General features: G+C 52.2%; 1 protein-coding gene across 1 annotated transcript in view; it reads right to left on the bottom strand.

The window, feature by feature from the left end:
- LOC103303903 (zinc finger protein 470-like) overlaps positions 1-13,388 on the bottom strand; it is a 30,389-nt gene that overhangs the window by 7,548 nt on the left and 9,453 nt on the right. The window contains exons 3-4 of the mRNA XM_054710093.1: positions 4,148-4,260; positions 1,037-1,121 (exon numbers count right to left, since the gene is read on the bottom strand). Coding sequence (XP_054566068.1) covers positions 1,037-1,093 — 57 coding nt within the window. The 5' untranslated portion in view covers positions 1,094-1,121; positions 4,148-4,260. The remainder of the gene's footprint in view (positions 1-1,036; positions 1,122-4,147; positions 4,261-13,388) is intronic.

Here is a 13,388-nt window from a genome sequence, read left to right as displayed (position 1 = left end):
TCAGTGGATAGAGCGTCGGCCTGTGGACTCAAAGGTCCCGGGTTCGATTCTGGTCAAGGGCATGTGCCTTGGTTGCGGGCACATCCCCAGTAGGGGGTGTGCAGGAGGCAGCTGATTGATGTTTCTCTCCCATCAATGTTTCCAACTCTCTATCCCTCCTCTCTCTGTAAAAAATCAATAAAATATACTTAAAATATATATATATATATATATATATATATATATATATATATATATTCCCTCTTGCCAGAGTGTGGCTTGTCACAGCCTCACCTTTTCCTAAGAGACACCTTTCTCTAAGCACCTTTTTCCAGATGCACCCAATGGCCCTTCCCACCACACCATAGGAAGTCTACTCTCCACGTGCAGCACGGATCACGTGTATGGGGGGTTGGGGGGGAATGGGGGAATAAGGACACATATGTAATACCTTAATAAAGAAATTTTTAAAATAAGTAAATACATGTTTGTGCCCCGCTGGCCTGGCTCAGTGGTTGAGCGTTGACCTATGAACCAAGAGGTCACGGTTTGATTCCTGGTCAGGGCACATGCCCCAGTTTTGGGCTCGATCCCCAGTGTGGGGCGTGCAGGAGGCAGCCGATTCACCATTCTCTCTCCTCATGGATGTTTCTCTCTCTGTCCCATTCACTTCCTCTCTGCCATCAACAAAAACACATTTAAATAAATGTCTGCTGCCTTTTCATTCCCCCAGCAGGCCACGGCTCTCTGCGAGCCGGACGGGCACGTGGGAACCAGGCAGGCCGGGGCTCTCCGATTCCTCTAAGGACCGCATTCCCGTGCAGTCAGATGCGTACAAACAGCCTGAGCGCGGGGAAGGCGCCGGTGGGTCGTTTCTTGAATGGAGAGTGAACACCCAACAGGAAGAAGCCTGGGCCGCTGGGGTCCGGCCCGTGGCCCCAGCACTCATCAGAGAGGAAGGAAGCAGAAGCCAGGCCCCGGGGGAACCAGTGGGCAGACCATCTTCAGGAGAAAGCAAGACCGTACTGTACGGAGGGAGGCGGGCGTGCGAACTCACCGGGGCCATGGCTGTCAGAAGGGCGATGCCCATGGCCGCCTCTGCCTGGCTCCTCATTCCAAGGGCTCTACCCGAGAGCGCCGCGCTGGGGGAGAGAGGAGTGAGAGGCTGAGCAGCTCTAAGAATCACAGCCCAGAAGCTCTGCCTTCAGCTCCCTGTGTTCCCTCTCACTCCCACCCACCTCCCCTCAGGCCAGGCATCCGCTGGGAGACCAGGAAGTTACAGCTGGGGCGGGGCTCTGCTCGGGTTTTCGGGCTGAGCGCGACCTATGCCCCCCTCCCCTCAAAGCCACCCATTCATCAACAACAGGGATGTGTCAGGTGGGCTGCAGATACAGGGTGTCCCCAAAATGTATGCACACTTTACAGCGGAAAGCTCAATTCTGAAAATGAGTCGTATGTTAATAAACACTGCCGCTATAATCATTCAAAGTGTGTGCATTCATTTTGGGGGGGGCACCCTATCTTTACACCCCGATTTAACCTTCACGACCTTCAGTGAAAACAGGAAACGCCATCACCAGTTCACACGTGAAAGCTCTGGGACTGAAGTCTTTTGCGCAAGGTCACAGCTCGGCAATAACGGAGCCCAGTCACCAGCCTGGTGGGCCCGATCCTACCGCCCAAGCTCTTTGCTCAGGCAGACACCAGACCTCCTAGCGAGTATTAGTGTAGATTCTATGAGACTTCGGCTCAGTGAACAGAGCGTTGGCCTGTGGACTGAAGGGTCCCAGGTTTGATTCTGGTCAAGGGCACAGGCCCAGGTTGCAGGCTTGATCCCCAGTAGGGGGCGTGCAAAAGGCAGTCGATCAATGATTCTCTCTCATCATTGATGTTTCTGTCTCTCTCTCCCTTCTCCCTTCCTCTCTGAAATCAATAAAAATGTATTTTAAAAAAATAATATATTTAAAAAAACAACGATTTCCCCAGGAAGAGTCTATGTGGCTTGGAGGTCATTGGAGAAAACTGTCAGCAGACCCTGGTTCTCATTTTGCTTTGTGACAGACAACAATTCTACATAATAAAAGGCTAATATGCAAATGACCGAATGGTGGAATGACGGGTCACTATGACATGTGCTGACCACCAGGGGGCAGACACTCAGTGCAGGAACTGCCCCCCTGGTGGTCAGTCCACTCCCACAGGGGGAGCGCCGCTCAGCCAGAAGCCGGGCTCACAGCTGGTGAGCACAGCAGCAGTGGTGGGAGCCTCTCCCGCCTCCGTGGCAATGCTAAGGATGTCTAACTTAGGCCCACTAAGCCGTCAGCTGGACATTCCACCAGGGCTCCCGGAATGCGAGAAGGTACAGGCCAGGCTTAGGGCACCCCCCCAAAGCGCACGAATTTCGTGCATTGGGCCTCTAGTTTTGAAATAAAGTCCCTTGTCTCGCCTAAGGCGAGTTTCCTCTATCAGGAAAAGTTCCGGTATTTTCCCTCTAAAATCCACGGCTTTCTGAAAGCATCATTATCGATCTATCTATCTATCATCTATCTATCTAAAACCCTAAGCGACTGACCAGTCGCTATGACGTGCACTGCCCACCAGGGGGCAGATGCTCAACGCAGGAGGTGCCCCTGGTGGTCAGTGCGCTCCCACAGCGGGAGCGCCGCTCAGCTGATCTACAGGCAGCAGACACCGGGCTCACTGCTGGCAAGCACAGCTGCGGAGGTGTGAGCCTCCCTGCCTCAGTGCTACGGCCAGGCCCGCTCGGGCTCCTCCCCAACTGCCTGCAGCTTCACACACTATTACATCCCGGATTGCGAGAGGGCGCAGGCCAGGCTCAGGGACCCCACCGGTGCTCGAATCCGTGCACCGGGCCTCTAGTGATGATGATAACAGGAGTGAACACTCATTGAGCACATACATTCTATGTGGCAGGGGCCACACCACATATCTTCAGGTATGGGCTCATTTAACCCTTACAACAGTCCTGTGACGTACGGAATGGTATCATCTCCGTTTTATTATTTTTATGTTAATTTAAAAATATTTTTATCGATTGTTAGAGAGAGAGGGAGAGGGAGAAAGTCAATGATGAGAGTGCACCATCGACTGACTGCCTCCTGCACGTCCCCTACAGGGGACAGAGCCTGCAACCTGGGCATGTGCCCTGAACAGGAATCAAACCAGCAACCTTTTGGTGTATAGCATGACCCCCAACCAACTGAGCCACACCAGCCAGGGCTCTTCTCCATTTTATATGAGAAACTGGGTCAGAAAATCTAGGGGCCCAGGAAAAAAGTGAGGCCCTGGCCAGGTAGCCCAGTTGGTTAGAGCACTGTCCCAATACACCAAGGTTGTGGGTTCGATACCCCATCAGGGCACATACAGGAGGTCAACCAATGAATGCATAAATAAGTGGAACAACAGATTGATGATTTTCTCTCTCTCTCTCCCTAAAATAAAATAAAATAAAATAAATAAAATTTTTAAAAAAGCTCAGTGGAGGTTTTGGGGATCTGAAGCCTTGAAGCTATTGTACTTCTCTCAGAATCAGTTTCTTCAACGGGCAACAGTGTTTAAGAGCCCTACCCGTTTTGGCTCAGTGGATAGAGCCTCAGCCTGTGGACTGAAGGGTCCTGGGTTCGATTCTGGTCGAGGGCACATACCTGGTTGGAGGCAACCAACTGATGTGTTTCTCTCACATTGATATTTCTCTCTCTCTTTCACTCTCTCTCTAAAACAAAAATAAAGAAAATTACACACACACACACACACACACACATATATATATATATATATATATATATATATATATATATATATATATAAAGCTATATGCAAAGTGTCCCTTGCAGGAATTCAACCGGGAGACCAGGACTTCAACTGTTTGCTATGACATGCACTGACCACCAGGGGGCGGGTGCGGAATGAAGGAATCCCCCACTCTGTTCCCCGCCCCCCCCACCCCCCCCAGCCAGAAAAGGGAGGTCCTGGTGAGCAGCCGGGGTAGGGAGGCACCTGTCCACAGCTGGAAGGCCCAGATTCCCGAATTGCTGGCCAGGCCAAGGGACCCCACCCATGCATGAATTCGTGCACCGGGCCTCTATAAAGAAATAATACACAAGAACAAACTGTGTTAAAGAATAAAAAGGTGTTTAAGAGCACCCACCTCCAGCCCTGGTGCAGCGGACTGCCTGAGAGCCAGTGCAGCGGGGCCTGGACCCGAATCCTGGCTCCTCCTGGGGCGGTTACTCCTCCCCTCTCAGGCTTCAGCGTCCTCACCTGTGAGGGGAGACAAGGCCGTTGCCCCTTCACCCTGTTCTGAGGTTTGGGGTTAACACCCCCCCAGAGCCTCAGAACTGTCTCCCCCGCAGCACGCAGGGACCATCAGCGACCACCGCGCACACAGTGAAAAACAGCGGAGCACGCGGCTGTGAGCAGCACTTCTCTGCTTGTAAATCTGACTTTTCAGTGACAGTTGACATGAGGGATTTTTTAAATAATATATTTTATTGTTTTTTTACAGAGAGGAAGGGAGAGGGATAGAGTCAGAAACATCGATGAGAGAGAAACATCCATCAGCCGCCTCCTGCACACCCCCCACTGGGGATGTGCCCGCAACCAAGGTACATGCCCTTGACCAGAATCGAACCCGGGACCCTTCTGTCCGCAGTCCGACGCTCTATCCACTGAGCCACCCCGGCCAGGGCCGGCGGGCTCATTTTTAAGCCGAAATTCTCTAAGGCCGGGCATGATGCCACCCACACCCAAAGGGCCCTTGGCAGGAGGAGGGTTCCTCACCCCGGGGTGACCAGCGGTGACGGGGCTCCCCCTGCCAGGGGACGCTGTCACCCCGCCTCCCCCCAGCGTGGCGGGGCAGGCCCCTGACACCTAAGGACTGAGGTGCCCCCAGAGCAACCGCGCCCAGAGGGGGTCTCTCCTGGGTCCTCAGCGAAGCCCGCGAAGACGACGGAGGGGAGTGTGCGGTTAGGTGACACCCCCGCCCCCCAATCCTGCTCCTCGGACGTCCTCCTCCAACCCCGCACCCCCCCCCCCACCCCGTACGGCCGCGCCCCCGCCACCTGTCGCGCTCACCTCGGGCCTCGTCCGCCCCACCGCGCCCGGCAGGCCCCCCGGGTTCACCACGCCGGCCGGCCTCCGGGCGGCGGGGTCCGAGGGGGCGGTCTCCCCGCGGGGGCTCCAGCTCGCAGCCCCGAGCCAACCCCTCAGCCCGCGCCGCCCCGACCCGCCCCTGCCGCTGGGACCGCACCGACTCCGAGACGCGCGCCCCGCCCGCCAACCCGGCGCGGCCGCGGCACGCACGCGCCACGCACCGACGTCAGCCCCGCCCACCGCCCCTCCCCTCTGTCTCCTCAGAACCCAACTGACGCGCTCGCTCACGCCCGTTCTCCGAGCCCTGGCCGGAAGTGGGCGTGTCATCGCGCAGCAACGCCCCCTGGGAAATGTAGTCCCAGCCGGGCAGCTGCGAAGCAGGCGACGGAGCTGTCCTACAAGATTCCTCTTGGGTCCTAGGGATCACCATCTCCTATAGGTGCCTCCTGGTCCGGAATAGAACCTTTTGGAGCCCGCTCAGACCCGGCACTGGGTCCCAGAAGCACGGGCCGCCTCCATGGTGCCCACCGCAAGCGGGGCGGGGGTGCTCCTGGGAGCCACGGGCAGGCTCCGCAGGCTGAGAGCCACCAGCTCCAGGGCCTGGGGCGGGAGAGTGGGGTACAGGGCTCTTGGGCCGGTAAAGCCTCGGACGGGCCGTGGCGGAGCTCAGAAAGGCTGGTCCAGGGGATGGATGGATGGATGGCGCCTGCAGGACAGGAGGGTTCAGCTTTTGCCTGCTGCTTTCTGCACTGTGACTTGTGACTTTGGGAGTGTGTGTGGGTAACCTGTCACTCAGTCTGCCTGGCTGGTATCTACCCCGCCCCCCGTGCCCATTTTGTCACCCCCCTGCTGGAATGAGGGTCCCACGAAGGCACACAGCTTCTCGGTCATGTTTAGGGCCGTCTTCCTGCCAACTAAAAAAGCGACTGGCATATGGTCAGGAGTCCCCTAACATGGGGATGTTTGAGAAATGACTCCTTAGTCAGCGACTTCCTCGCTGTATGACCATCTCAGAGGCACAAACCTAGACGGTGCGGCCTGCTGCATCCACACCTGGGCGGTGTGGCATAGCCAAGTGGTCAGCAAACGGCGGCTCGCGGGCCACCTGCGGCTCTTTGGCCCCTTGAGTGTTCTAACGCCACGTCTTCAAAATAGACTCGCCCAGGCCGAAAACCGACTTCTGCGCATGGGCCACGAAGTTTCAATCGCACTGTACGGGCGTGCCCGCACGTGGTATTTTGTGGAAGAGCCACACTCAAGGGGCCAAAGAGCCGCATGTGGCTCGCGAGCCGCGGTTTGCTGACCACTGGCATAGCCTACTGCTCCCAGGCTACAGGCCTGCAGGGCATGGCACGCTACTGTGCACGGCAGGCAGCTGTAATAACACGGTAAGTATTTGGGTTTCTCAGCACGTGAAAACACAGAAAGGGTACAGGAAGAAGACGGTTTTGTAAAATAATAGGGGACTGGTGCACGAAATCTGTGCACTCAGCGGGAGAGGTCCCTCAGCCCGGCCTGCACCGTCTTGGAGTCCGGGAGCCCTCGGGGGATGTCGGACCGCCCTGGAGGCCAGAGAGGCTCCCACCACGGCCACGGCCATTGCACTCGCCAACCGTGAGCCTGGCTTCTAGCGGAGTGGCGCTCCCCCTGTGGGAGCACACTGACCACCAGAGGGCAGCTCCTGCATTGAGCGTCTGCCCCCTGGTGGTCAGTGAGCATCATAGTGACCAGTCGTTCCGCCATTCAGTCTATTTGCATATTAGCTTTTTATTATTTAGGACTAGAGGCCTGGTGCACAGATTCGTGCACCGGTGGGGTCCCTCAGCCTGGCCTGCGGGGCCGAAACCGGCTCTCTGACATCCCCCGAGGGGTCCCGGAGTGCGAGAGGGCACTCTGCTAAGTTGCTGTCCTACAGGGTGTGGAACGCAAACACAAGTGTGCAGTAAACCAAGTTCGGGGCCAACAGTGCCCCAGCAACAACATCACCCACGGCTGAAGGTGGAATCGCGCAAGTTCTCAAACTAAAAATCAGGGTACCTGGGCGTGGGAGAACCTTGTTGTTTTGGGAAGAGGCTGGGAAAAGGAAGCATTTTGACACAGATCAGGGCATTCTCCATAACAAAAGTCCTTCTCTCCAAGGAAAACGATATACTAGCCCAGTGGTCGGCAAACTCATTAGTCAACAGAGCCAAATACCAACAGGACAACGATGGAAATTTCTTTGAAGAGCCAAATTTTTTAAACTTAAACTTCTTCTAATGCCACTTCTTCAAAACAGACTCGCCCAGGCCGTGGTATTTTGTGGAAGAGCCACACTCAAGGGGCCAAAGAGCCGCATGTGGCTCGTGAGCCGCAGTTTGCCGGCCACGGTGCTAGAGCATTTTTGAACCCGGAGGAGGGCCAACGGGGCAGCTCCAGCCCCTCTGCCCTCCTCTCTCAATAAGGGCTAAGAAGCACTTCTGAAGGCCACAGCCCAAGAACTCGAACGCACTGACAAACTGAGCGTTAACCCTAGGATACGGGACGCTTCCCTTCCCCCACACTTGACTATCACACCAACAGGGCTTCAGTAAATGTTAGCATATTACAACAAACAGCGAGACACAGACAGACGCGGACTCTATTTCAGACATTCCTAGGGAAGTCCAAATACAGCGGGGGAAGGAAAACAAGACAAGGAAACTGAGGAAATCAAAGTATGTGGCACTGACGGCTACATCAAGCATTAAACAGAGCCCAGCTCCTAGCCAGGTGAACATGAAACTTCACACTGAAATTCTAATTACCTTAGTTTCTATTACCTGGCACATTATGACCAGTGATCAACCAAAAATTACAAGGCAAGTACAAGAAAAAAAACAACACAGTATGAAGAGACAAAAGCAAGCATCAGAACTAGACTCACAGATGGCAGAGATTTTGGAATTTTCATACCAGCAATCCTATGTAATAAAGAGGTAATATGCAAATCGACCGTCACTCCAACACACAAGATGGCCACCCCTATGAGGTAAAATGGCCACCTCCTTGAGTACACAAGATGGCCACCACAAGATGGCTGGCAGGGGAGGGCAGTTGGGGGCAATCAGGCCTGCAGGGGAGGGCAGTTAGGGGTGACCCCGTTGGCAGAGGAGGGCAGTTGGGGGTGACCAGGCCTACAGGGGAGGGCAGTTTGGGGGGAAATCAGGCCTTCAAGGGAGGGCAGTTGGGGGCGACCAGGCTGGCAGGGGAGCAGTTAGGCATTGATCAGGCTGGCAGGGGAGTGGTTAGGGGGTGATCAGCCTGGCAGGCAGAAGTGGTTAGGGGCAATCAGGCAGGCAGGCAGGCGAGCAGTTGGACATCCCTCGAGGGGTCCCAGATGGTGTAGGCTGGGCTGAGGGACATCCCCCCCATGCACGAATTTTGTGCACCAGGCCTCTAGTTTAAAATAACTATGATTAATCCTATATAATAAAAGCCTAATATGCTAAGTGTCTGGTCGTCCGGTCATCTGGTCATTCGTTCAACCAATCAAAGCATAATATGCTAATGGTATGCTAAGGCTGCTCAACTGCTTTCTATGACACGCACTGACCACCAGAGGGCAGACAGTCAACTGATCAACCAGTCGCTATGATGTGTACTGACCAACAGGGGGCAGACACTCAACACAGGAGCTGCCTCATGCCCGCAGGCCTCAGGCCAGTCAAGGCGGGTGCCAGTGGGGGCCCCCCTGATCATCCCGCCTGTCACCCCACAGATCAGCCTGATTGCTGGCCAGGCCTAGGGACTCTACCCGTGCACAAATTTGGTGCACCGGGCCTCTAGTCTTTCATAATCCTTTCCCATTGGAAGTGAGCTGGGTCTGGTGACCCACTTTATGTGTGTGTGTGTGTGTGTGTGTGTGTGTGTGTGTGTGTGTGTGACCCACTTCTAATTAACTAAATTCTAACACCGGAACGTAAGTTGTAATATTAGTTTACAAAAAGACTCTGGCGTCCATCTTGGGTACCTTCCCTTGCCGTCTCACTTTCAAGGAATCCAAGCTGCCTTGCTGTGAGCTGCCCACGTGGGAAGGGATTGATGTGTCCAGCCAAGTCAGTGTGGCCTCGAGGCTGGCCAACCGTTTAAATGAGTTTGGAAGATGATTCTCCTCCAGTGAAGACTTCTGATGACTACAGCCTTGTAAGAGACCCCAGGAACCAAAGGCACCCTGCTAAGCCATGTCTGAAGCCCTTACCCCCCAAAATTGAGAAGTAATAAATGTATGTTTAAGCTTGAGGGTAATTTGTTACACAATAGCTAATGTACATCACAGCTGTTACTCTGATTTGGTGAGTTACAATAGGGATTCTATCAGTAGTCACTGATACCATGCTGATTAGAATTACAGTAGGCGCTATTATGATTAATCCCACTTCTAGGAATGTATCCCAATAAAAGAGAAACACCCATCAGAAAGGACATATGCACCCCTATGTTCATAGCAGCACAATTTACAATACCTAAGATTTGGAAACAGCCTAAGTGCCCATCAGCTGACGAGTGGATTAGAAAACCGTGGTACATCTACACAATGGAATACTACGCTGCTGTAAAAAAGAAAGAACTCTTACCATTTGCATGGATGGGCCTGGAGAGCATTATGCTAAGTGAAATAAGCCAGTCGGAGAAAGATAAATATCACATGATCTCACTCATTTGTGGAATATAATGAACAACATAAAGTCAAGAACAAAAATAGAACCAGAGACATAGAAGCATCGAACAGACTGTACAACCTATGAGGGAAGGCGGGGGGTGCTGGGGCAAGAGGTCAACCAAAGGACTTGTATGCATGCATATGAGCAAAACCAATGGACACAGACAGTAGGGGGTGGTGAGGGCTTGTGCTTGGGGAAGGGAGTAGCAGGGAGAGATCAATGAGGGGGCGGGAGGAGACTCATGTGCCCTAGCTGGTTTGGCTCAGTGGATAGAGTGTCGGCCTGCGGACTCAAGGGTCCCAAGTTCGATTCCAGCTAAGGGCATGTACCTTGGTTTCGGGCACATCCCCAGTAGGGGGTGTGCAGGAGGCAGCTGATGGATGTTTCTAACTCTCTATCCCTCTCCCTTCCTCTCTGTAAAAAATCAATAAAATATATTTTTTAAAAAGAATTAAAAAAAAATACTAATCCAGGAAACAGCCTAGGTGCCCGTCAGCAGATGACTGGATCAGAAACTGTGGTACATCTACACAATGGAATACTATGCTGCCATAAAAAAGTAGGAATTCCTACCATTTGCAGCAACCTGGATGGAATTGGAGAACATCATGCTAAGTGAAATAAGCCAGTTCATGAAAGAAAAATACCACATGATCTCACTCATCTATGGATAATAAAGAAAATTATAAGCTGTTGAACAAAAAGATAGATACAACCCTAACCGGTTTGGCTCAGTGGATAGAGCGTTGGTCTGCGGACTCAAGGGTCCCAGGTTCGATTCCGGTCAAGGGCATGTACCTTGGTTGCGGGCACATACCCAGTGGGGAGTGTGCAGGAGGCAGCTGATCGATGTTTCTCTCTCATCGATGTTTCTAACTCTCTATCCCTCTCCCTTCCTCTCTGTAAAAAATCAATAAAAATATCTTTAAAAAAAAGATAGAGATACAGAGACAGTAAAGCATCAAACAGAAGGTCAAATTACAGCGGGAAGGTTAGGGGGAGGTGGGGGAGATAAGAGATCAACCGAAGGACTTGTATGCAAGCATATAAGCATAACCAATGGATGCAAAACTCTGGGGGGGTGAGAGCATGTATGGGAGTGGGGTAGGGGGGGCAATGGTAAGATATGTACACATATAATTCCTTAATAAAAAAAAGAAAAAAATAAGAAAAAAATACTAATCCAATACTAAACAAACAAACAAACAAAAACCCAAGTGTCATTACCTTAGCACATAAAAATTTATTTTTCGCCCTAACCGGTTTGGCTCAGTGGATAGAGCGTTGGCCTGTGGACTGAAGGGTCCCAGGTTCGATTCCAGTCAAGGGCATGTACCTTGGTTGCGGGCACATCCCCAGTGAGGGGTGTGCAAGAGGCAGCTGATAGATGTTTCTCTCTCATAGATGTTTCTAACTCTCTGTCCCTCTCCCTTCCTCTCTAAAAAATCAATAAAATATATTTTAAAACAATTTTTTTATTTTATTTTAAAACAATTTTTTAAAAATTATTTTTCACTCACATAATAACCCATGGCTGGGGTTCCCGGGTGACTTAGGGCCAGAGTTCTTCCATCTTGCAAAGGACAGCAAATCGTTCTGGATGCGATTCATTTCCTCCCTGTCTTTCAAACTATAGGTCATAGTAAATGCAGATTTTGGTTTCCAACCAAGCAGTAATGGCAGGACCAGAAGAGTGGACTAAAAAATTAAGTTTTCCGCCATAGCCGAGTTATGAAAAGGAGAACTGCGAGGGAGGTTTCTTTTCTTATTCTTTACAGAGAGGAAGGGAGAGGGATAGAGAGTTAAAAACATCGATGAGAGAGAAACATCGATCAGCTGCCTCCTGCACACCCCCCACTGGGGATGTGCCTGCAACCAAGGTACATGCCCTTGACCAGAATCGAACCTGGGACCCTTGAGTCCCCAAGCCAACACTCTATCCACTGAGCCAAACTGGTTAGGGCGAGGGAGGTTTCTTTTTTTTCTTTTTTATTTATTTCTTTTTAATTAATTTATTTATTAAGGTGTTACATATGTATCCTTATCCCCCCATTACCTCCACACACACCCCCCACTCATGCCCTCACCCCCCTGTTGTCTGTGTCCATTGGTTAGGCTTATATGCATGCATAAAAATCCTTTGGTTGATGTGGGAGGTTTCTTAAGGTTTGAGGGAGTCCACGTTTTCTAAGATGCATGCATTCTTTTTTTGACAGCCCCATTCCAAGAATGTGATTCAGATCTCTCCCAAGACTTCAATGCCACGTAGGAGAAATGGCAAGGTTGGGAATGCAGTCAAGCATCATAGCTCAGAAGCTAACTGGATCTACTGTTGCATTTGGCTTCCATCCATTGCAGCCCCATGGATGGAAGCACTAATAAAGATGATTCCCAATGCCCTAATAAAAAGGCCCTGATTTCACTGTCTTGCTTTAGGACAGAATTTCAAGAGGCCTTTTACATGAAATTATCTGACCTATAATAATAAAAGCGTAATATGCTAATTAGACCAGATGTCCTTCCGGACGACCTTCCAGACAAAGCCGGGGCTGCGAGGGAAGCCCGGGTCCCAGGTGCCAGAGGGAAGCCGGTGCCAGCAACCGGGGGAAGGGAGGCCTACTCTTGCAGAAGCTTCATGCATCGGGCATCTAGTCCTATCTAATAAAGAGGGGATATGCTCATTAACCCTCACACCATCGCAAATATGGCAGCACCCAGAGCCAATAAGGATGGAATATGCTAATTGACTGCCCTGCCCTCAAAGATGGCAGCATCCACAGCCACAAGATGGCGGTGCCCAGTCCCCTCAACCTGCCTCCAGAGTCCCCCAGTCCCCTCAGCCCCCCAGCCGCCCAGGGCTGCCAGAGGCTCAGGTAACTAGGGCCAACCGAGGCTTGTGCTGCCAGCAGTGGCAGCAGCAGAGGCGTGATGGGGCGTCACCTTCCCCTGATCGCCGGGTTGCCTCCCACCCCTGAGGGCTCCCGGACTGTGAGGGGGGCAGGCTGGGCTGAGGGACCGCCCCCACTCCAGTGCATGAATTTTCATGCACCGGGCCTCTAGTCTATATATATAAAAGGCTAATATGCAAAGTGTCCCTCAGGAGTTCGACAGGAAAACTGGGAGTTTGATCGCTTTCTATGATGTGCGCTGACCACCAGGGGGTGGCGCAGAGTGAAGGAAGGCTCTGGCAGGCAGCCGGCAGCTGGGGAAGGGAGGCCCTGGCCGGCAGCTGGAAGGCCCCCAATCGGCCCTGATCACTGGCCAGGCCTAGGGACCCTGCCCATGCACAAATTTCTGCACCAGGCCTCTAGTTCCATTATAAAGAAGCATCACAAGTATTTTTGGAACTAGTTTTCCTCATCACCTCTAGTTTTTGGTAAGAGCTATCCAGCACCTAATGCACAATGGGCTTCTGACCCTGCTGTATCGTGAACACCCTTTCCTAGTACAAAACTAGACGACAAATTTGTCTTTGGATCTACCCCTGCAATATAGTCAATCCTTAACATCCTGCTTCTCTGTAGTCTCACCATCATTCTGTAGTACCAATTCCCACACAAGGTAGCTATCTTGGGTCAAAAGATGATAACTCTCACTTAGAACTGAAAGTTAAAC

Source organism: Eptesicus fuscus, chromosome 21 (assembly GCF_027574615.1).
Source record: "Eptesicus fuscus isolate TK198812 chromosome 21, DD_ASM_mEF_20220401, whole genome shotgun sequence".
NCBI lineage: Eukaryota > Metazoa > Chordata > Mammalia > Chiroptera > Vespertilionidae > Eptesicus > Eptesicus fuscus.
The sequence above is the reverse complement of the archived record's forward strand: the minus strand, read 5'-3'. Positions and strand labels throughout refer to the sequence as shown.